Here is a 25382-nt window from a genome sequence, read left to right on the forward strand (position 1 = left end):
CGAAGAACAATATTTTACTTACTAGATTAGCAGTTTATGATGAAAGGGTATAACTCTGCAACAGCCAGATGGAAAAAATGCACAGGGCAAACTATGAGCAAATATAGCTCATTTTAGATCGCACTTGCATTATCTCATTTAATTCTTCAAACAGCTTACATATCGTAATGGATATTTTCCTTCTGAAGATGGAGAAGCTGAGACTCAGAGAGCCTCAGTATTCTGCCAAGCTTCCAGGACAAGTGCAAGGCTGGTATTTGAACCTGAACTCCTCCTAAAAGTCAGGAATGCGTCCTTCCTCTCTCCTTCCTCCCAATAATACTCCCATACACTTAGGGACGCTGGTTTTCCTAAATTATTAGAAAAGTGACTCGTATTAAGCTCATCTTTTCTGACATGCAAAAGACTGATAGATTAACTAATTAAATGGTTCAGTGTTTAGTGAGTGACTTGCTCTGGTGAACAAAATCAACTATCATCCCTGTCCTCACTGGAGTGGGATGTCAGCAGTTAGCAGACAGATCACCCCAGGAACGAATGGCTCCGGGCAATAGTGAAGGGTTCTAACCTGGTCTAAGAAGCTCAGGAAATTCTTCCAGAATGACTTGCAATTTATAGGAGTCAATTCAAAGCCAAGGTACCCAAATGGCATTTTCAAGAAGATATTTTTGGGTGGAGGACCTTGCCTCTGAAGTCCTTCAAATCATACCCTGGGAGTGACGTAGACATACTGCTGAATTTGTGCATAAAGTAAAAAACATTTGCCTTGGAGGGAAGTTTGGGATCTAGCGCTTGGGTACTCAACCAGCATCAGCAGTTGTCATGGGAGTATCATGTACTACCTCTGAGCCTCTGGTTTTGAAAAACCTTGGTTGGTTTTTGAAAAGCCTTGGTTGGTAAATTAACTTCATGATCTTTCTGTTCAAGGATGCTGCCCGGGAGACAGTTGTAGGGTGTAAAGGAGGAGCTCATGAAAGGAGGGGACCAAATACCTGGAAACCATTTCTTGGAAACTGTCCCAGCCCTGGTGGCTCCAGGCTCTGCTCTTAGTCCACATGGCTGGGTGGAGAGCTGAATCTAAGCCACTGAGCAAAAGCCAGGAAAGCTGGTAGCATCAGAGGGGGTCAAAAAGAGGTGGCCTGGAGGAACTCTGTTATTGACAACTTTCTACGGGGTCCTACCTCAGACCTGGAGGGCGACTGGGGTCAGTGATGGTGCGGATCCCTTCCAACTATGGAACCCAAGTTCTGCTGAAAACACTGAACCAGACCCCTCGGTGCCCATCAGCCACTTTCTCCTTTGACATTTTAACAGCCCAAATGGAAAACTCTTGGGGACCTGGTTACAAAGCACAGTGAGTCATGTCATCAAGTTAAATGATGCCACTGGCATACTTTGTTTCATCTGGAAGTCTTTTAAAGTCTGCTTTTTTCAAAAAGGAGCCCGAACAGCTGGCTACCAGATGCCAGTCTGCAACCCTGGCGTTGTGTTCGCGGCTGATAGTTGGGATAATTTAATGACCAACCTCGCTTAAGCTGGTGCATAGTTACTTCCAAGCTGAACTTTTATTACTTATGTGGCCTTTAAACCCAAGACTAGGGAAGGCTTAATGAAAAGAGGACAAAAGTGGGTCAGGAAAATTGTCCCAAGGATAGGCTGGCCAGAGCCAACAAAAGTTTTAGAATTTTTAGCATAGGACCTTGTGCCTGGATAAGTTAACAAATGAGAATAAATATATGAAAATAAGGCTAGCTTACAGGTAACAATTCAAAACAAGTACCAAAGCGCAGCACATTTCAAGATTTTCTAACATTTGTCAAACATATATGCTTGGTACAATGCACTGAAGACAACACAAAGCATGTCTGAATATTAATAAATTGTCATAATTTTTGCCTTCCTACTGCAGCATTCTATTTTCTGAAGAGGACATACAAGCTGAAGAGAAGAGTCAGAATTCTCAAGATAATTGCAGAAAATATTTTCTGTATCTTTTCCTTTTTAAATCAACTTTAGGTGTAATTCATACATAATAAAATGCAACCATTTTATGCATATAATTTAATACATTATGCCAACCATCTACCACTGTAGTCAACACCACAGCCAAGATATAAAACATTCTTGTTGCTCCCCAAATTTCCCGGGAGCTCTTCCCCACAGGCCCTTTGTTTCAGTCCTCACTGCCACCCTGGGTTCAGACAACCACTGATCTGCTTTGTCACTGTGGGTTGGTTTGCCTGTTCTAGAATTTCTTATGAATGGAATCATACAGCATATTCTCTCTCATATAGTAAGTGCCCTACCTACGAACTTTCAAGTTGCGAACTTTCAAAGATGTGAATGTGCGTTCACTTGTCCCATCACATAAGTTAGTTCACACGCCTGGCATACATTGTCACGTGCGTGCATCCTCTACCAGTGGTTGTGCTTTTGTGTACTTAACTGTACAGTACTGTATAGAGTACAGTAGTACAGTATCATTATTTCAAGCCCAGGATCTCTGGAAGCAAGCGTAAAAGCAGCGGTATATAGCCAATTGTGTTAGGTGGGTACCTAGGCTAACTTTGTTGGACTTACGAACAAATTGGACTCACAAACAAACGCACTGTTGGAACAGAACTCGTTCGTATGTAGGGAACTTACTGTATCTGGTTTCTTTGACTCAGCACAGTGCTTTTGAGATTCATCCATGTTGTTACATATATCAGTCCTTCATTCTTTTTTTCTTTTTTCAGTTCTTCACTCTTTTTTCTTTTTTCAGGGTAGTATTCCATTGTATGGATTTACCACAATTGGTTTATTCATTTCCCTATTGATGGACATTTTAATTGTTTCCAGTTTTATTGCTGAATAGTATTTCATGATTTGGATACACTTAGAATTGTTCATCCACTCACTTATAGATGGATATTTTGTTTCCAGTTTTTGGCTATCATGAACTAGGCTGTTGTGAGTATTCTTGTATTCACTTCTTATTGCTATATTCTTTCATTTATCTTGGCTAAATAACCTAGGAATGGAATTGCTGGGTTTTATGATAGAGATATAGTTAGCTTTATATGAAGATGCCAACTAGTTCTCTAAAGTGTTTGTACTGTTTTACTCTCCTGTCCATGTGGTTGACAAGAGTTCTAACTGCTCCACGTACTTAGCTCTTGGCACCATCCGTCTTTGACATGTTAGCCATGATAGGGGTTATTATCTCACTATGTTTTTAACTTTCATTTCCTTGATGACATGAGCTTTTAAGACACTTTTTAAGGTAGGAAGAGAGGAGACCTGGACTTAGGTGCAAAGAGAGAAGCTAACGGGTAGAGTTACCATATATTCCAGTGTGCCTAGGACGGTCATGGTTTACACCAAGTGTCCTCGTATAATTACCAAGAGCACCCCTGTATGAGACAGCTCGGGCTGCCACAGCAAAATACCATGGACTGGGTGGCTTAAACAACAGGAATTTATTCTTCTCAGTTCTGGGGACTAGGAAGTCCAAGATCAATTGTTCTGACAAAAGTGGTTCCCCAGTAGAGCTCTTTTCCTGGCTTGCAGATCACAACCTTCTCTCTGTGTTACCATATGATGGAGAGAAAGAGAAAGAGGAAGCAAGCTCTCTGGTGTCTCTTCTTATGAGGACACTAATCCCATCATGAGCATCCTACCCTCCTGACCTCATCTAGATCTAATTACCATTCACCTCCAAATACTGTCACAGTGGGATTAGGGTTTCAACATATAAATTTGAGGGAGGAGGATGCTCCCTGGCAGCCCTGTCATTTGGATTAAGTTTTGCTGTTGCATGTGTGATGTAATGTCCTCTGTCTCCTCCCAAAACCTTTAGTAAATATACCTTTCTCACCAATATATTTGAGGTTATAGTGGTGTTTGTAAGTCAGGTGCCAAGAGTAGGAGTTACCCAGTGAGATCCCATCACATTCATGCTACAATTATTATAAACTTTGATAACATTAAAAAGTATATAACACTATATGCATTATATTCCTGAACTCTTAAACTTCTTCCAGTCTAATATTTTGGTTTGAAGAACAAAGACTTAAAGCATACAGCAAGTTTAAAGAACCACTGTTATCAATGAAAATATATTATTTCACGTTCTGGCCAATTCTGAAATAAATTTGAAGATATATCCTAACATTCTATTTTGACCTTTTGCGAATTGAAAGAATCACACTCCACAATCAGGTACAAGTTTATCCATGAAAGCAAAATAAAAGTTGAGCCAGGGATTTTGTCCATTCCTGAAACCAAATCCAAGCAAAAATGTTTTCTTGACTTCCTTCCCGTTTTCCTCTTTCATTCTGACAACAAACTACCATTAGAATGTACTATTTTCAATTTCACACAGTCTCTCTCTTTCCTCTTATGGTTCACAGCATGATAACATCTAGTCCCAAGCATTATGTCTGGTAGTACTTCACGACTGTGTGAAAATGGATGAAAGTATACATGCACACCTTCATTGTGCTTGGTAACTCTGAACATGTTTTCACAACATAAACTGTCAAAGGGTTTTACCCTTATGTGATTTCATTTGGCAACCTTTTTTTATTTTTTTAGCATGCACATAAATACAAAGTATTATGTAAGGCACCATGGGGATAATTGAAAGTGATGACAAAGGCTAACACATAATCCCAGCCTTTGAGAAACTTATACCTTAATATGAAAAAAAAGGCACTCTCATAAAGAACTAGGACATTAGGACATAAAGCAGAATGTGATAAGTACCCTGTGAGTGAGATAAGTGACTACAGCTTGACAGCATTGAGTGTCCTTGTAGGCAGGGTTTTCCCGGGACAAGAGAACTATGCATGTAAGAATTAGTGGCCAACATCATCAAAAAATCTAGAAACAACAAATGTTGGAGAGGGTGTGGAGAAAAAGGAACTCTCCTGCACTGTTGGTGGGAATGTAAGTTGGTACAGCCACTATGGAAAACAGTTTGGAGGGTCTTTAAAAAACTAAAAATAGAACTACCGTATGATCCAGTAATCCCACTACTGGGCACATATCCAGAGAAAACCATAATCCAAAAAGAAACATGTACCATAACGTTCATTGCAGCACTATTTACAATAGCCAGGACATGGAAGCAACCTAAATGCCCATCAACAAATGAATGGATAAAGAAGATGTGACACATATATACAATGGAATATTACTCAGCCATAAAAAGGAATGAAATGGAGCTATATGTAGTGAGGTGGATAGACCTAGAGACTGTCATACAGAGCGAAGTAAGCCAGAAAGAGAAAAACAAATACTGTATGCTAACTGATACATATGGAATCTAAAAAAAAAAAAAAATTGGTACTGATGAACCCAGTGACAGGGCAAGAAGAAGGATGCAGATGCAGAGAATGGACTGGAGGACATGGGGTTGGGGGGGGGGCGGCAAAGGGGAAGCTGGGATGAAGTGAGAGAGTAGCATAAACATATTTACACTACCAACTGTAAAATAGGTAGCTAGTGGGAAGTTGCTGTATAACAAAGGGAGATCAACTCGATGATGGGTGATGCCTTAGAGGGCCAGGACAAGAAGGGTGGGAGGGAGTCGCAGGAGGGAGGGGATATGGGGATGTGTGTATAAATACAGCTGATTCACTTTGGTGAATCTCAAAAGCTGGTACAAGAGTGTAAAGCAATTATATTCCAATAAAGAGCTTAAAAAAAAAGGAAAAAAAAAAGAAAAGCAATGCAGAAATTTATAGCTGTTTTTCAAATGTACTTATGCTATACAAATGGAAAGTTTGGAATCAAACAATAAATTTCTTTCCTATTTTCTATCTTTAGTTAAAAAAAAAAAAAAAGAATTAGCGGCCAAGTGAGGAATAAAGTAATGCTATTTAACAGCTTTGCAAATGCCCATTCATACCACACCCTGGTCAAGGAGATGAAAGCTGATCTTTTCTCCTGCTTAGTATTGAAGCACAGGGCTTAGGCTTCAAATTCCAAATGAGCTTTGCTACTTTCCATCTCCCACCCCCAAATCCACAAAACCAATGCCAAACCCAATTACTTAAGCAACTGAATGGTCCAAAAGTCTAACAGAGTGAAAGAATGGTCAACCCACCTCTGGGCAGATGACATTCCCATTATTACATGGAAATAGGAAATTGAAAACCACACACCTCACCAGGGGAAGAGGAAGTGAAAGGGTAAAGAGGACAGTTGTCTTTGCCCAGCCCTGAAAACAGAATTCATTCCCTGATCTACCATAGAATCAGGGGAGAGCTCAGACAGCAAAGCCCCAGGCTGTCAAGGATGTGTCTCCACCCAGTGAACTTTGGCCAGTAAATTTCAGTCCTGGACCAAGCAGACCAAGTCTTGGACCAACTTTCTCTCCATTAGAGGGACTCCATTAGACAAGGAAAGGAAGATTACGGAAAGAGAAAGCAGTAGTATTATCTCTTTTTCTCCTAAGGACCGAAGATGAGATGTGAGCAGAGGAATTACACTTTCTCCCCATAAGTGTAATTACCTTAGAACAGCCTCTTCCTAAATATGCTTTGCACAATATTTGTACCACAATGTATGCTTCAAAATAAGCATTCTTTGAATCAAGTGTTTCTTTGGGGGAAAGATGGAATATTTTTACCCCTTAGTGGAAGATTGATTGCACCCTTGATACAAATTTTCACGCATTTTCGTACCCATATCTGAATTGGTAGACTCTAACGCTGACCCTGGGCTCGAACACGTGACTTGTTTTGGCCAATGAGTCAGTAGCAAACTTGATGCAAGCAAAGACTTGAAAAATGTGTTGCATATTTCAACTTCTTCACTTTTACCTGTATAATTACCTGAGGACATGTCCAGACTATCCTTCTGGAGAATGAGAGCCATGAAAAGGAGTCATTTTGCTACATAGCCAAGGCCATCCAAGATCAGCCAACAGCCAGCAGACCACAAGACGTATGAGGGAGTGTCCACCAAGACCAGAGCTGCCTAGCCAAGCACAGGCAAAGTCAATGGAGCTGCCTAGTCAACCCACAGGTTCACGAGGAATAATAAATGGCTGCTGTTTTAAAAGCCACTAAGAAATTGCTTTAAAACTTGTGGGGATTTTTAACATAGAAATATCTAAGTGATACACCCTTCTTGGAGATTGCTATGGACAGGATTGTGTCACCCCAGAATTCATATGTTGAAGTTTCAATCCCCAATATGATGCTATTTGGAGATGGAGACTTTGGGAGACAGTCAGCTTCAGATGAGGTCATGAGGGTGGGTCCTCATGATAGGATTAGTATCCTATAAGAAGAGGAAGAGACACAAGAGTGGTCTCTCTCTCCCTGCCATGTGAGGAAACAGTGAGACAGCCACCATCTAAAAGCCAGGAAGAGATTCCTTACCAGAACTCGACCATACTGGCACCTTGATCTCAACTTTAGCCTCCAGAACTGTGAGAAAATAACTATCTGTTGTTTAAGACATCAGTTTATGGTATTTTGTTATGACAGCCCAGCAGACTAAGACAGATTTTGGTACCAAGCTGTAGGGTGTTGCTATAGCAAACATCTAAGCATATGGAAGCAACTTTGAAACTGGGTAATGGGTAGAGGCTGGAAGATGTCTATTGCTTGAGAAATATGGACACTAAAGGCAATTCTCATGAGCTCTCAGACAGAAATGAGGAACATGACATTGGAAACTGAAGGAAAGGTGATCCTTGTCAAAAAACTTGGTTGAATTATATTTATATTTTGTGGAAAGTAGCACTCATAAGGAATGAAATTAAGTATTTAGCTGTGGCGGTATCTAAGCAAAGTGCTAAAGAAGTGGCTTGGTTTCTCCTGACTGCTTAAAGTAAAATGCCAAAAGAGAGAGGTTAATTGAAGAAGGAATTATTAAGCAAAAAGGGACCAGAACTTGAAGATTTAAAAAATTCTCAGCTGATCCATATTGCAAAGAAATTAGAAAGCTTGTTCTTAAAACACTAAGGGTATAACAACTACTGTATTTGAAAAAGAGATCCTAGGTGGAACACATGAATTTAATCAGACATCTCAACAGAAAGCCATGAATAGATATGAGATGTTGTTAGCAGAGACATTGCCAGTTTGAAACGGAAAATGTGGGAAGGAATGTAGGAAGGCTGCCAGACTTCTTGGCTTTTACAGGACAGGCCTATTAGGCTAGTTGTCTGTAAACATGTGCTGTCTTTCAAGATATGGAAAGAAGAATCTGCAAGGCAATTCAGAGACCATCAGGGTTGCCACTCTCATGGCAGGCACAGAGTGCACAGGTGCAGGAGGCAGAGCTGCCTCCACCTCAACTTCTCAGGGTGGGACCACCAACAGCAAAGTCACAGGGATGGGTCACCCCACGAAGACATGGGGATGACAACCACCCCAGTGAGCCTGAAGGACAGAGGATCAAACCAAAGAGAACGATTCTAGAGTCTTAAGATCTAATACAGGGACTTCCTAGGTGGCGCAGTGGTTAAGAATCCGCCTGCCAATACAGGGGACACGGATTCAGTCCCTGCACCAGGAAGATACCACATGCTGCAGAGCCACTAAGCCCATGGGCCACATCTATTGAGCCTGTGTGCTGCAACTACTGAAGCCCAAGTGCCTAGAGCCCATGCTCAGCAACAAGAGAAGCCACCGCAACGAGGAGCCCGTGCACCACAATGCCACAGTGAAGAATAGCCCCTGCTCACCATAACTAGAGAAAGCCCATGTGCAGCACTGAAGACCCAGTGCAGCCAGTAAATAAATAAACAAATAAATAAATAAATAAATAAATAAATAAATATCTGATGTAAACTGACATGCTATGTTTTGGATTTGCTTGGGCCTATTGCTTCTTCCTTCCAATTTCTCCCTCTTGGGATGTGATTATCTTATGCTATTCCTCTATTGTATTTTGGAAGCACATAATGTATCTGGTTTCACAGGTTCACAGCTGGAGAGGAGTTTTGCCATAGGATGAGTCATACCTCAATCTCACCCACATTTGATTTGATGGTATTTAGATGAGAATTTGTACTTTAGACTCTAGTTGATCCTGGAATGAGTTAAAACTTTGGGAGCTATTGGGATGGAATGAATGTATTCTGCATGTAAGAACAACATGAATTGGGGGGGAGGGGGAAAGAGGGAGGGGGCAGAAAGGTATGGACTGAAATATGTTCCCCCCAAATTCATATGTTGAAATCCTAACACTCAATGTGATGGTATTTGGAAATGGGGTCTTTGGGAGATAACTAGTTTTCTATGTCATGAGAGGAGGGCCATCACGATGAGATAAGGGCCCTATAAGAAAAGGAAGAGATGCCAGACCTATCTCTTCCTACCATGTGAGGACACAGCATGAAAGCACCCTCTACAAGATGGGAAGAGACTTCTCACTGGAACCAAACCATGTTGGCACTCTGATCTCAGCTTTCCAGCCTCCAGAACTGTGAGAAAATAAATGTCTGTTGTTTAAACCACCAAACAAGTGTCTGTTGTTATGGCAGCCCAGGCAGACTAACAGATTCCCATATATAACTTGTATCATGCAAATTTATTTTACCACTATGTCCCTCTCCATGGAACATTTCAGAATATGATTCCATAGACAATAGTCCGGGAGACACTGGGGTAAATAAATTGCAAAAAATAAGTGCCCCAGGATGTCCTATTTTAGAGACATAATAAAGAAACGACAATCAGGATTTACTGCTGGAATGTTTTAGGGAAGTAGAAGAGGGAGTAAAAGCAATAGCATATGTTTAAAAGCTTGAGAACCGAAGAGGATTGTTGTATTAATGACAGAATTAGACAACTCAAGAGAATTGGGTTTGAGGGAAAATAGGTTTGCTTTAGAGATATTAAACCTGAAGGGAATGTACTATCTCCAGGAAGTGAGATTTAGCAGGCATCAGAAAAACAAGAATGATGCCAGGGGAGAGATTGGACTGGTTCTGCAGATTCTAAATGGTGAATGACCAACTCAACAAAGAAGACCCTGCAGAGGGAAGAAAGTCAGGAGCTGAGTGAGGCACCTCAAAATGCTGTGATGTAGGTCAGGCATCACACAGAGACCAAGGGTGGCAAAATGAGACTGTACCTCATTTTGAGATACATTTTGAGGCAGATTTGAGACTGCACCTCACACTGTCGATTTCTTGGTAACCTTACAAGAGTGTTCATGTGTCATTTACCCACTAATTGGATATTAATTTGCTGGAGGGCAACCAACAAAGATGGTGACCTACTTGCAATCATGTTGCATGAAGAGCAGTTGAAAGAGCCAGAATCCTTGAACTTGGAAAAAGGAAAAGGAAGTTGTGGGGGAGGGGGAAGGCTGAGAGTTACCTTCAGATATTGTAGAGATTTTATGGGTGGAAAATGGTGCAGGAATAGTCACTGTTACTCGGAGGATTCTTCTGTGACTTGGCCTGGTTCCTTCCCCTGCGAATCATCAGGCAACTGCCAAACCTATGCAGATGGATCGTGCATAGAAAGAGACTGAATTAAAACACCCTCAAGTCTTCTTCCAAATCTGTGATCCTGTATCTACAAATAAGTCATCTCCTTTCCTAATTCTGACTATTTTCTATAGGCTGATCTGCTACCCTGTATCACTGAGAAAGGAAAAGGAAAAAAAAAAGGACATTCAGATTTGCTCCCCATGACCAAAATCCAAGATAGGTGAGCCACAGACTGCAAACTCAAAGAAATGTCTACTGCCCCACCTGTGTCTCTAACCCAACAGTGATGAGCACGAAGTACATCTGTGTACCACCTGACAATTCAGAGAAGATGAGCACCTCCTGTGCGGCTGCACTGTGAAGTTAGGATTGAATTACAGTCAGCCCTTCACATCCACGGGTTCCACATCTGCGGGTTCAACCAACCATGAATAGAAACTTTTTTTTTTTAACACCAGAAAGTTCCAAAAAGCAAAACTTGAATTTGCTGCACACCAGCTACTGTTTACATAGCATACATTTACACTGTACTTATAACTATTTACGTAGTATATACACTGTATTAGGTACTATAATTTTTCTAAAGATGATTTAAAGTATACAGGGAGGATGTGGGTAGGTCATATGCAAATACATGTCACTTGATATAAGGGACCTGAGCATCCTCAGATTTTGGTATCTGTCAGACTCCTAGAACCAGTCCCCATGGGTACTGAAGGACGACTGTATTTCCTACACTCTCAATAAATAGCATTTATTTGGTCCCCAATCTCCAAACTTTAATAATGTCTTCCAAGAAGAAGATGAAGTTTCCCGACAAGGTTCATTTCTTCTTTGGCCTCTTCTTCGACGTCTTCACATGTTTGATAAAACTCAGCAAAGCCTTTATTATAAAATCCAGATGAAGCCACCTGAGTTTCAGGATATAATTTGAAACTTGGCTACTTTGATGCATGCAAATGAGAAGAAATAAAGTCAACTATAAGAACACAAAGCTTAAAATATGAAAAATGTTCAAATTTTATAATCACATTCAGATAGGGAAGTGCATGTTTTCTAAGCAAAACAACCTGCCGCCTCTAAGAGTTGAGAGAGTCTTTCACAAGTAATCTGTACTCATCTCCAATGCAATGGATGCTAAGGAAAACACACGATGTAAGCACACTCTTTATTTGGCATGAAGAATGTGTTTTAAACAGCATTTAAAAGTTCAGGTACTGGAACCTAGGTTTAAATCCCAGCTTTGCTACTCACTGGCTTTGTGACCTGGAATTAGTCACCTAACCTCTCTGTGCTTTAAGTTCCCCAACCATAAAATGAGGATAATGTTAATATCTACCTTACAGGATTGTTGAAATGATAAAGTGAGTTAATACATTTACAGAACACAGAACACAATGCCTAGTATGTAGTTAGTGCTCAACAAATCTTTGTTATTATGGCAGTTGCTATTATTGCTGTTGCTTTAAAATAGTAGAAGAGGGAAAGGTCTGAGTTTGTGGAAAGAGGGAAGCCACATGTCTACTGGGAATTGCTCAAAATACCTGCGGTAGAAACAAAATATATCCACTAGGGCCTTCTGTATTTCTGTTTAGAGCAGTTCAAAGCCAGTATAAAAAAACACATGGCCTGAATGGAGAGCAATTTTCATAAAAATTAGCTCTCAACTGGTATTAATGAGATATTTACCCATCTCTGCAGAGGAGCAGCCTGGAACAGTCCGTGTCAGGATGATGGCCTGTTTCTGCACACACAGTAAAACAAATGTTTGGGAAATGGAGTTTATACTAGTTAAATGCTAAGGAGAGTACTTACCTCGTAACTTGGAATTTACAACTTTATCGCCTGCCTTGCAGGTTGTTTGTGAAATCTGACGGTAAATCATTGGACAATTTTCTTAATAAATGCATCTATTTTGAAAGACAGGGAATCAATTTTGTTTTCAACATCTATTTCTGTCCCTAACCTTTCCATGGTTTCCGACTTATTTTTCCCATTAGCACACAATGTAGAAAACCTAAATTTATAGAAGTACTCACAACTGGCATTTAGCTAGATTCATTTTGCAAGACCAAGAAAGTGGGAAAATATGCTTGCTATGGCAATAAGCACCATTTGCCAGGCATTTATTGTTGTGTCAGGCCCTGTTCTGCATTCTTTATATCTATTATCTCAATCAAACTTCCAAGAATCTTTCAAGATAGTGATCTGTATTAGAGTAACTGACGCGAACTCACTCTGACAAATAAACCCCCGGACTCAGTGGGGGAACTCAATACAGATTTGCATATTACTGAATAATGTCTGATGCAGGTCACGCCGCTCTCCTGGGTATCAGTCCTCTAATGGATGCCTTGGGGTGTGGGTTCCTTCTCTTGTGGGGCTCCAGCGCCTCGGAGTCTTTTGCTTCTTGCCCTGTAAACCGGGGAGAAAGAATGTGGAGTAGGTACACCAGTTTCTACCTACCTTGGCCCACAATTAACCTACATTACTTCTGCTCAGATCCCATTGGCCAGAAATCAGTCACATGGTCAACCAAACTGCAAGGGAGTCCGGGAAATGGTGAGGAAAATGTAAATACCAGTAAAGGCTAAAAGTATCCACCACAGTTTACCCGCTGGTCACCAAATGTATCTATATTTCCCGCCCTCTTTTCAAACAGAGCACACTTACCCCTCTCCAATCTCAACTTCCATGGGGTCACTGCAACCAGCTTAAAGTCCAGGACTTCTGGGTTCTGGAACATTCCTGTTCTTATCTAAGTCTGAATGTGGCATCTCTTGACCCAGTGCCCTATAAACTAAAAAGAAAGAAAATGACAAGTTGCATGCTTGTTCCCTCTCTCTGTCTCTCTCTCCCTCTCTCTCATACACGTACACACACACACACACACACACACACACACACACACAAAATACGCACAAAGTACAAATGGCATAACAGCAATAGGATAACATAATAAAAATTCCTGTCCAGAAAAGGAAAAAATGGGAGACACAGAGCAGTCATTGATCCTGCACGTGGCCAGGCCGACATACCTCTGCCTTGTGGGTAGAGAAGGTTCTGCATATGGCCCCGGATCTGCACTCTTGGGGACTCCTTGTCTGTTTTTCTCTATGGCCAGCAGTTCTTCCTTCTGAGAGGGTCCCCTCGTCCACCTCTGAGGTGCTTATTGAAGAGGCAGCCCTCCAGGCAGCCAACAGGTCACCTCCTCCTAGTGGAAGAAGTGGTTTTCAGTCTTTCATGACATTTTTCATCTAGGCTGATGGTTATTTTAGCAATACAATCCCTCGAAAACTTGGCAGGCTCTTGCAAGCCATCATATTTATATACCGTCTCTCTATTCCCTTTTATTTCTCTTTGTAATTTAGCTATTCCTTTCCCGGGCTCATCTCATTTCTTGAAACCCTTGCCAATGCAGTCAGCAGTGGCCACCACACGCAGCGAATGATTTTCCCTGCATTTTCTCCTCCTGGAGCTACAAGCTTCCTTGGCACATATGGCCTTCCAAGGTGTGGTAGGTATCAGTTTCACCAAACATTTTGTCACTGCAAAACATAACATCTCAGCTTTCCAGCCTTTGGTATCAGTCTCCTCGCCATGTACCTCCTGACTATTAGGCCAATGCCACCAAGTTTAGGATTTTGTTAGAACAGCATCCCATGTCCATTACCAATTTTGGTCCCGGTCAGGGGAAATAGCGCCAGGTGCTGTGAAACATCACAGTGACTCATAAACAGGTCTTGCTCAGTATCTTCTACATAGTGAGGTGCTTATTAATATTGCTGAAAAATACAGTATTCAGTGTATATATGAAAATCAGTTGTTTGAACATATTTGCATTTAATCTTTCACAATTAAGGAAACTAACACTTAAAGAAATTAAGTAACACATCAGAGTTCACGTATCTGGAACGGTTGATGGAAGTCTGTGACACCACTTGTGCTTCTGCCTCTGGATGTCTCCTCAGTAGAAGCCAGAGCAAAAATATGCTCCACCTTCTTCTCTGCTTTTACAGCAAAGGAAATCTGAAACCTGGCTATTTCCCGGTGGTTTTAGATTCTTTCTCTCTTTGCACTATTTCAGAGGTATTACCCTCTGTCCATAGCATAATAATAGTTACTTAAGACAGTGCAAAAACACAGTGGGAAATAATCTGTAGTTTTTGAAACAATGAATGAGGCTTTTGTCTTTAAATGTATTTGTGTAAGATTACACAGCGAGCTTACCTAATAGATTGTGCCTATGTCAACATTTCTGTTCTCTGCTGAATGGTTTATTTATTTAAGGAATGTTTTCTGTATTCGTTTAGGGAATTCTATTATATCATAATCATTCATTAAATCTGGCAGAGGAACACCTTGTTGTGTGTTTCCTCTCTGTGCAAGCTTTAACATATTCACTTTCACTATGAGAATATATATGTAAATCAAAATTATCAAAACTGTTGGTTGATCTGAACCTATGCAATACTTTATTCATTCCATAAATATGTATTAAGCACTTACCATATATCAGGTGCTGAGCAAGCTTTAAGATAGACTATAAATACTTTTTAAAGCACCCTTTTCAGTTGATCACACTTTAAGTTGGCTGAAATTCCAGTTCACGAGTGTGTGTGTGTGTGTGTGTGTGTGTGTATTGGCAGCTGGGGAAGGGTGGTGGAAACAGTAAAAATTGCTAACGTCAGTTACAGACTTAATGTCGGAAGATTTATTCAGCTACATGGACAGGCTGCAAAGCAAATTTCCTTCCAAGAGGTTATGATTTGCATACCAAATGAAGCTTAAGATAAGACCAATGCAGGGACTTCCCTGGTGGTGCAATGGTTAAGAATCCGCCTGCCAATAAAGGGGACGTGGGTTCAAGCCCTGGTCTGGGAAGTTCCCACATGCCACAGAGCAACCAAGCCCGTGTACCACAGCTGCTGAGCCTGCTCTCTAGAGCCCGTGAGCCACAACAAGAGAAGCCACTGCAATGAGAAGCCCGTGCACCACAATGAAGAACAGCCCCCGCTCGCCACAACTAGCGGAAGCCTGGGTGCAGCAATGAAGACCCAATGCAGCCAGAAAAAAGATAAATAAATAAATAAATAAGTAAACCAATGCAAATAACATCAGTTTATTTTCTCCCTTAGTAAAACCTATTGTACACTAATTTAAATTTTCAAACAGCTGCATTAGGGAGAACTTGTATGGAAATAAATGTGTCAGCCAAAGTGATGTTTAAACACAACTTTGCTAGCCTCATTATTCCATAAGTAGGGACCTAAACTTTCCTATGCGCTTTTTGCTGCCAGTGAAGTAATACCACTTGGTCTTAAGGCATCGCTTTAAAAGGCAACAGCCACTTGAAGGAACAGGGTGAGAAGAGCAATGGATAAGAGAGAAGTAGAACTGTCTAGATATTTGAAACCCTTGCTTTTCATTTGCCTCAGCCTGGAGTTTGCAGAAGGACGTCACCCACTCCCACTCATTCCTAACAAGAGTATATATTAAGCTCTTTGAAATGTGAGTATTATGGGAAGGATCGCAGTTGCTTTAAATTATAGAAGTTGGCAAGTGCCTGGGAGGAGCGGGAGGTTGTTTAAACTGAGAAAGACAGTTGCAAAAATTCGCACAGCAGCATGAACTCCAAGCTTCAAAAGCATTCTCACACGCAGACAAGCACTTTATTTTTCATCAAGTTATTTTTCGTGTTGTTTTGAAGCCGCTTCGAATGATAAACACATATTTCTGCTTCAAATTTTTTTAATGGTTTCTAAATTCATGGGACGACCAAAGCAAGAAAGCCTCATGATTTGGGGGAAGGTTTGATGTCAGCAATGCCTAGAAAAGGTAAGCTTCTATTTTCACTGCAGTTTTTCTCTCTTTTTTTTTTTTTCCCTTCTATTTGGCCTCTGTCAACAATATTTACTGGAAGAACTTAAGACAGCTACTTATTAGAGAAATGGGGAACTTGTAGAAAATATGTCAACAGATGATAATTCGGAGGTCGGAAAACCTCAGCTGTAGCACTGTCTCCTGCTTTCTATTCCGCCTGTCACAGGAACCTCTGTGAACTATTTTTTGACTATACGAAAAATTGCCATTTCTCTCTGAAAATGTGTGCAGGTCTTCAAAATTTCCAGTCTGATGCACCTTGCCTTCACCGGTGTGGTGATGGGCTCATTTATTGCCAAGGTCAGAGTACTTATGTTTTCTTATCCCGTTATATGCAACGCAACTTCTGGAGCTATGATCTTTCTATTAACTCAGAAACTTTTCCCATGGAAGATTTTAACATCCTTCCAGAAAGTCTCTGAAGTGTGCTTACTGTGACTTCTTATAAACTTGTTTTGCAGCCTTATGTTTTTTAAAAGTTAAATAAATCGTTTCACTTTTCCTTTGGAGTGACACGAAAGGATCATTATAGATATTGTGTTCTGGGCAGGGAGAAAAAGTGCAACTCAAAATCTGTGATGTTTTGGTTGCCTGGCAATGCTATCATCTGAATAGCGTGACTCTGTCTTGTTGATTGTGCCTCAGAAACAGGTATGGAGCAGAGAGCCTAAAACAGTCCTAGCTTTTCTATGCATGGGTCATATGAGACGTGTCTTGTGGTTTTAGGTGAAGAGGCACAGCAGTGTCTGCTGTGTCGTTCTCATTTCCTTGAGTAAGTCTCTGTTATCAACGCTGCCATCTTTCCGAGGCAGAATTCCAGGTGCAAAAACCTAGATATCCACAGAGATCTGCGAATTCCCCCGGCAGCCTGAGGTTTTAGCAGAGCTCGCATTCATTCTTCAGGCACACACATGTACTCACAGGCAGAGGTTAGAAAGCCCTGCAGGTTTGCTGGAGCCTGAGTGGTTTGGAACATCTAGGCGACCTCAGTCTGTGAAACCCACTGCTGCAGAAACCCTAGCAACAAGCCAACAAGGCCTGGGTGAGAAAATGAGGTGCTGCCCTGGAGACGTAGCTCTTGGGGTGCAAAGGGCTCTGCCAGCTTTGCCGTACCAGCCGCTGATCTGTTTCTGGAATATTTTTCTTTCTGTGTCAAATTGTAATGACATAAAGTAGATTACAGCGGCTTCCCCTGCCTTTTGCGGTCTCAGGAAAAGGAGAGAGATTAAGATCGGAAAGAAGGATGTGATTGTAGAAAACCAAGAAGGCAGCTCCATCAGCTGGTGGCAAGGTGGCAGGGAGAAAGCTTTAGTTCTTTTCCCCATCCGCAGTTGTGAGTGGACGAAGCTAGGGACCCCGCCAGCCACTTCACTGTCCCGCTCCTTCCTAGACCGTCTCTTCTCTCCCTCTCTCCCTCCTGCCTGTCCACGCCAGCCATGCAACCTCAAGAAAGGGTACAGTGGGTCGGATGGGCAAATTATTAGCATCTCCTCCTTCTCGTCCTCTCGGCCATTCCCGGGCCAGTTGGGGAAGCCCCCACCCTATTTGGAGGGGGTCTCCAGGACCCCACCCATGACCTCACTGCAGGCAGCCGGAGAGCTGGGATGGCCAGGGGTTGCGTGGCGCCTGAGTGCACCCTGGGGATGGGTGCGGCCACGAAATGCGCTGTGTGGCGTGACATGACTGCCGGGGATGGAGCGCGCACTTCCCATCTTGGGCTTCCGTGGAGGCTGGCGGCACTTCTGGAAGCCAGACCCGCCAGGCCCCGCCTCTGGGCCTGAGGAGGCCCCAAAGAGGACAAAAACAAGTAAGGCAATTAGAGTTGCTAATGAAGCCCTAAGCCAGCTGACTCATCTGAGGCACAGCTACTGGGGGGCTTTGTGATGAAACCTGGACAGCACCCTGGAAAGGACAGGTCAGGGTTATCCCGAAAAGGACGCTGATGAGTGGCCCAACGTGACCTACTGTGCCTGCTCACCTCAGAGAGGCTGGGAGAGAGGCCACATCTGCGAGGGAGGAGGGAGGAGGGTGTTAACTAATGAGCTGCCAGGGAGTGTGCGAGCCCCAGCTGTCTGAACCTGAAAAGAGTTTGAACCAAACGTAGCCGAGCTTGCCAGCCACAGCCGCGCACCCTGAATCTGTGGATCAGGACCGGAGAAGCCCCAGACTTGGGAATCAACCCCTAGGGCGCCTGGGAAAGAGACACCATTGCAAGTCAATGAACCTTAATTGTGTGTCTACTCAGTGCCAGAAACTTTATCAAGGCCCTTTGAACTTGGCCCTTGACAGAGAAACTAAATGACAACAGCCTGGAAAGTTCCTGGGGACCACAAAGAGGGGCTTTGCAAACCCGCCTGATGAAATCAAAAAGAGCTTCTAGTTGCATTTGAACTAGACCTTGGGGGAGGAGTAATATATTATGGGAGAGGCAAAAGGGTCAAGAGCAACCAGGCAGAAGGCAGGGAGCAAAGGCACAGAGATGTGAAGGTCACAGCTGCTTCCATGGGGGTGGTGAGACTCTGTTTCCCCAAGTGCATTTCAAGGAATACCAGTTTCATGGGTTATTAATAAGAGGATTACCAAAAGTATTTCCTGGTCCGGCCAATTTGGGAAAGTGAAAAACTATACACCACAGAGGACCAGAACTCAGGCTCTAGCATCACTAACATCTGAGTTCAAATCCCAGCTCCACCCCTGAACTTCCATGTGAACTTGGACCCATTCAGTCATCTGTTTCTTTATCTGTTAAGTGAGGATCATTATATACATTCTTATGAGGGCTTTTTGAGGATTTAATTGGAGAATTCATGAAAAGGGCCTATTATCAAAGTGTCTGGCATATAAGAGCTCCATGAATTATAGCTCCTCTTACTAGCTATTAGATGCTGGTTTCTTTACTGCAGGAATTCTCTGATGTTTTATTCCTTAAAGTGTCGTCTGTCTCTCCATGAGTGGGTCATTAGACTCTAATGTTTTCCAACTCGTTAGAATATGAAACTACTTTTCTTTTCCCCCTAAGAGTATGACACAAACCATGGAACTTGAAATGTGTGCTGGAAAATGGTTGGGTTGGCCCAGTGAGTTGAGGCTATGTGGCCTTCAAGCCCATGAAGTTTCCCAAGATTAGCAGGAGAGCCACCCTGGTAGAACAAATGGTGTGCACAGAAGTTTCCCAAGATTTAATTGAAATTTATCAACCTCCACCAGTCATTTCACAAATTGTCTTCCATATGTCTATGAAACAGAAGCCCCCAAACTGGGATTCTCCTATCAAAGAAAATTGATTTTTCTCTTAAAACTATTGTCAATTTTTAGGAGGAAGATATAAGTAACAGCAAAGCAAATTCTTACCCGTCTTGGCTCTCACACCCTAAAGGCCAACCTCCGCATATGGTTTGAGGGTCTGTGTATAGACGGCAATGCAAGGGCACAAGCTAGGATAAAACATGACCCCCCTTCAAGGAGTCATCAGTCGGGTGGAGAAAATAAAATGTGTGTTCTCACGTCTAAAATGCAAAATTAGGTTTACAAGGAAGAATAAAGAGATGTACTCAAAGTGAATGGGAATTCAGAGAAAAGGAGACCTCAGGTCCCTGGAATAATCAGAGTAATAGGTAACATTCTTTGACATTTACCAAGTGTAAGGAACTGTGCTGAGTACTTTACAATATGATAACCCATGTGTACTTTATAAGGCTACAAGGTAGGTGTTGACTTGCCCATTTCACAGATGAACAAACTGAGCCCTAGAGAAAAGCAGTAACCTTCCAGAAGTCTTCTAGGAAGTAAGGGGTAGAGTATGGCCTCAAATTCAGGTCCTTCTGGTGCTCTGTATCCCTCACCCAGGAAAGATTCTTCAGAGGAGGGAATATGTCACTTGGCCTTGAAGAATGGATAAGGATTAATGCGAGGGGAAATTCAGGTAGGGAGAAGAATATTAACAAAAGCATGAAGAAGACCAATGTGGGGATTGGCAGGAAAGCCACCCTGGTAGAACAAAGGGTGTACATAGAAAGAAGGGAGAAATGAGCTCAGAAGACTTGGGTTGGATCTTAGAAGTTTTCATGGCAAGAATGAAAATTTATAAGTACATTTAGTGATGGATGTTAACTAGACTTACTGTGGTGATTATTTCACAGCATATACAAATACTGAATCATTATGTTGTACACAAGAAGCTAATATAATGTTATATGTCAATCGTATCCTAATTTAAAAATAGAAAAAAATTAAGAAAATTCTAAAAAAAGAAAATGTAGGAAAATACATTAAGAAAATGTAGGAAAATTATAGTGGTATAGTGTTATAGAAATATATAATTAATAAAAAGTTATGTCATTTTTCTGGGGGGAGAAAAAGACGGTTAAAAAAAAAAAAAAGATGTGGTTGGAATCAGGTTATAGAAAGCCTTGAATGCCAAACCACAAAGTTTGGATTTTCTTCTTAAGACTGTAAACAAGAGAGTAACAAGAATGTAACTCCTTGGTGGGTCGTTAGAACAGTACTTTAAGATGATGAATCAGTGCACAGCAGGGGCAGAGACTAAACCTCCAGGTTTAGGAAGCCCGTGTTTGTCCAGGTGGGAGACAGCTGTAGCTGCTCCCACAGCAGCCAAGGGATGAAAATGCTCATTGGACCCAGTCTCCTAAACCTGCTACACCAGAGCCTTGGCCATCACAGTCTCTCAAAACAACAACCCCTTGAGGCCTCACTAAACCCCGATTTAACCCTTGAGATGACAGGGTGGGAGTGGAAGGGCCAAGAGGGGCTGCTTGACCTCTGAGAGCCTTCTCAGCTTTCAATCTCCGGGAAGATAAAACTCTAAGCACTTTTATGGAAATCATTAACCACACAGTTCCCTCTTCCATCACCAGTTTCCAGACTTCTTCATATCAAACCAGCACATTTCCAAAAAAACTTCAGCGTCTGCAAAATCTTTATAAGTTTACAGCTATGGCAATTACATAACAGTGGTAGTGGCATGCGGTGATTAGGGGAGAGTGTATCTTAATATATCCCTTCAGGGGAAATTTTTATCCATCCTCTTGGCTGTCTGCCTTTTGCAAAATTCAGCCGTCTGCCTCTTGTAACTGAGAACTCTTCCTGGAGTGCGATACCACATCAGGGTCTTGTGGTGCTTTGCATGATAGTTATTCATGCAGGGGTCATATGACTTCTGCCAGCTCCCACACAGGGTGAGCTTCAGAGAGCAGGAATGAATTCATCTTTACATTTTCCATTGCCTTGCAACTATAGCAGGTCTGAATCAATCTACAAACACAGGTTTGTAAGAACTCACATTTTTCCATTTTATTTAATACAACTTAAATTTGATTCTAAGAGTTCACGGCAGCAGGAACTTTAGTTTCCGAAATGATCAGGCTCCGACCCCCACAGACACCAATACCAGCCAGGTCTTCCTTCACGTCAGCTATGCCCATTCTTACAAATTGCCTGTCCCTTTGATGTCTGTGGACTCCGATTTCCAGCCCTGCTTGGGACCTGGCAGTCTCTGTCCCGCCAGGAACCTTGGGTCTGAGCAGTCCTAGCCAGCCCTCCCCTCCGAGGTCTGGTCACACAGAGCGAGTGTTTCCGCTTCTCACAGATGCCCCGATCCCCGACTCCCAGTGCCTCCAAGTCTGGGGAACTCTCCCATCAGAGGCCCCGCATTCTTCCCTTTTCCACCATACACTCTTGGGCTTGGACTTTCAGAAAAGAAAGGAAGAAGTATTATTTTCAAGAAACTTCTGCTTCCTGCTCTGCCTATACAACCTTGAAACAAGGAAGCACAAAAAGCCGGGCAACATTCTTGGGATAAGTTGGGAGTGGAGAACACACACAGATGAATATTTCCCTAAGTGATTTTGTCACATACCCAATAGGTATTCAATAATGATCAGTGGAATGCAGGCCCCAACAATTGGTGAAATGGCTTCTCCAAGTTGCTCAGTTTGCCATGAGAGTTTAATAGAGGCTTTTTATTAAGAACCTACTATGTGCCAGTACTTTACATGTACTTTCTACGTGTCCCCATTGTTCAGATGAGCGAGGTGAGTCACTTATCCAATGTCCTATGAGCACTAAGTGATGGAGTAGGTATTAAAAGTTGTGTCCATCTCTAAAACCGATACACTTTCCACCCTGCCCCATGGACTCCTGGAAAGGATTCCTTATTCTCTAACCAGTAGTCCAGAGCTCTGTTCTTGACTGTCTCCAGTAGACATTTCCAAGTAACATTTTTAAAATTTATTTTATTGAAGTATAGTTGATTTACAGTATTGTGTTAATTTCTGCTGCTGAGCAAAGTGATTCAGTTATACACGTATATATATATATTTTTCATATTCTTTTCCATTATGGGTTATCACAGGATACTGAGTGTAGTTCCCTGTGCTCTATAATAGGACCTTGTTGTTTATTCATCTTATATATAATAGTTTGCATCTGCTAATCCCAAACTCCCAACCCATCCCTCCCTCACCCCACTCCCCCTTGGCAATCACAAGTCTGTTCTCTAAAAGATTTGTTTTAAATAGAGATTTTCTGAACTTAGCTTGACTCTGTTTGATATACTGATAATCTCATGGAATGGCTTTTTACGCCATCTCATCACTCGTCTGCAAGTCAGCAGAGGGGGAGATTAAATCCTGTATGGAAGATTAGAGCAAGGTGAAGTGACTTGTCCCAGGCCACAGAGCTAGAGAAGAGCTCAAAGTCCAACATGCATTTATCTGTCTCTGCCTCCACGTCAAGGGGAGGGAGTTAGTCTTAATTCATCAAAAGCTAATTACAAAACAGTATTAAAAATTTAGACTTTTAGCGCCTTCTCATACTACCAATAACAGAAAATCCTAGCTGATGTCATTGCCTTAAAACACATCCTGCCAGAGGGAATACGGGGATATGTGTACAAATACAGATGATTGAACTTGGTGCACCTCAAAAAAAATAATAAATAAATAAATAAAATGAGAAAAAAAAAAAAAAAAAACACCTCCTGCCAGATGTACGCTAATGATATCCGAGAGCTGTCATTGAGACTTTAGTTGGTGGCCTTGCCAATCACTAATATCCTCAAAGCAGCTACCTCTCTTAAACTGGGGAGTGATTTTTTCAGTTTCTCCCTTGCACCATTAATTTTCTTAGAAAAAACTTCTTAGGAGTCATTTTGACCCCAGGCCACTCTAAACTCTAATTTGACATCAGAAGACTCTCAGCTTAGGGATTCTTTGGTTTTGGCTTTTGTTTTACAAATGTATTTATTTATTTGTATTGGTTGCATTGGGTCTTTGTTGCTGCACGTGGGCTTTCTCTAATTGCAGAGAGCAGGGGCTACCCTTCATTGTGGTGCGCGGGCTTCTCATTGTGGTGGCTTCTCTTGTTGTGGAGCATGGGCCCCAGGCGAGCAGGCTTCGGTAGTTGTGGCTCGCAGGCTCTAGAGCACAGGCTCAGTAGTTGTGGCACACAGGCTTAGTTGCTCTGTGGCATGTGGAATCTTCCTGGACCAGGGCTCAAGCCCATGTCCCCTGCATTGGCAGGCGGATTCTTAACCACTGCGCCACCAGGGATGTCCCAGGGATTCTTTGAATTACCAACCCACTTTATCCCAGGTGTTCATATCAGTACCTCATATCTTTAGCACCTCCTCTTCTCCTTCACCATAAAGACCATATTCCTTGGCATGGTTATAGGAGGGTTTTGAAAACCTGTCTTTTGCCTGCCTTCCTCATCCCCTTCACCCCTACTTCTCCCCTCCATATATCCACATACCCATGTACACCAAATACCACAGACTGGGTGGTTTAAATAACAGAAATTTATTTTCTCACAGTCTGGAAGCTAGAAGTTCAAGACCAAGGTGCCAAAGGTTTGATTCCTCCTGAGGCCTCTCTCCATGGCTTGCAGATGGCTGCCTTCTTGCTGTGTCCTCTGTGTAGAGCATCCCTGGTATTGCTCTGTCCACATTTTCTCTTCCTATAAGGAAACCAGTCATATTGGATTAAGGCCCACCCTCAGGGCTTCATTTGAACTTCTTCACCCCTTTAAAGGCGATATCTCCAAATACAGTCATATGGTGAGGTACTTCAACATGTAACTTTTGGGGAAGCCCAGTTCAGTCCAGAACAACCGAAAAGCTATGCAGTGAACTCCTCACAGTTTCTCAGGCATCCGTTTTCTCCATATGACATAGGTCGAAAGAATCGAGTCTATTCCCTTGCTTTTGTATGAAGTATGTTGAACCATATAAAACTACTGATCTTCAACCATTCTATTACCTGCAAAAAAATGGCAATTTTCTATAGTCCCAATATAATCTGGAGACTTAAAAACTCTCATTTCTTGAAAACAATTTATGTGCAAGGTCCTTAAAATAGGACAGAAATTGTTCGTTGTCCTCCTGTTTTTCCTTGAGTCTGAGATGAAATGGTCTCCAAACAGACTTTGAGAATTTATCCACACTATAGACCCCGCCTTCAGCCTCAGCACCAGCTATATCAAAAACCTCATACTTAATAAGGCAGCCCCTTCCATTAAAATACCACTGGTCACCAGAAAGTTCTTTCTTATGCCAGAATCTGGTCCTTTTTAATGTTTCTCCACTGGTCCTTGTTCTGCTTTTAGAAGTAGCAAGAAGAGAATCGCTTCTCGGCCTTTTGGCTAAGATCAAGTGTAGAAGTAGCAAGAAGTCCACCTCTTTCCTCTGGCTTCTTAAATATTTAAAGACCATCACCACTTGCCTTCCTAACTCTCTCCAGGGTCTCCCTGGACTTGCAGGGAGGAATCTCCCTGGACACTATGTGGTTCACCAGAAATATTCATGCCTCTCTTGAAATGACATCCAGACCTGAACACCAAGTACCAGATGAGTTTCACCTCTAGTGCTAGCTCCATATCAATTTCCTGGGATGGAAAACAGCTACACAGAGCCCTGTATTGAGAAAGAATCTGAACCCAATCTAGGGTTAGCAGGAAAGAACATAGAGTTCAATTAGTGATACCTTAGCGAGAATCAGATACTCTCAGAACTGCTCTAACTACTCCTCTGGAAACT

General features: G+C 42.1%; 1 protein-coding gene across 6 annotated transcripts in view; it reads left to right on the forward strand.

Moving 5' to 3' along the window:
* The first annotated feature begins 15804 nt into the window (after positions 1-15804).
* Positions 15805-25382, forward strand: part of C1QTNF7 (C1q and TNF related 7) — a 108462-nt gene continuing 98884 nt past the window's right edge. For 4 of the 6 annotated variants that reach the window (XM_057706403.1, XM_057706405.1, XM_057706398.1 and 1 more), the window contains exon 1: positions 15968-16285. In XM_057706403.1, coding sequence (XP_057562386.1) covers positions 16264-16285 — 22 coding nt within the window. In that variant the 5' untranslated portion in view covers positions 15968-16263. The other 2 variants (XM_057706401.1, XM_057706406.1) reach the window with 1 other exon arrangement.

This window comes from Hippopotamus amphibius, chromosome 13, assembly GCF_030028045.1.
Source record: "Hippopotamus amphibius kiboko isolate mHipAmp2 chromosome 13, mHipAmp2.hap2, whole genome shotgun sequence".
NCBI classification, from domain to species: Eukaryota; Metazoa; Chordata; class Mammalia; order Artiodactyla; family Hippopotamidae; genus Hippopotamus; species Hippopotamus amphibius.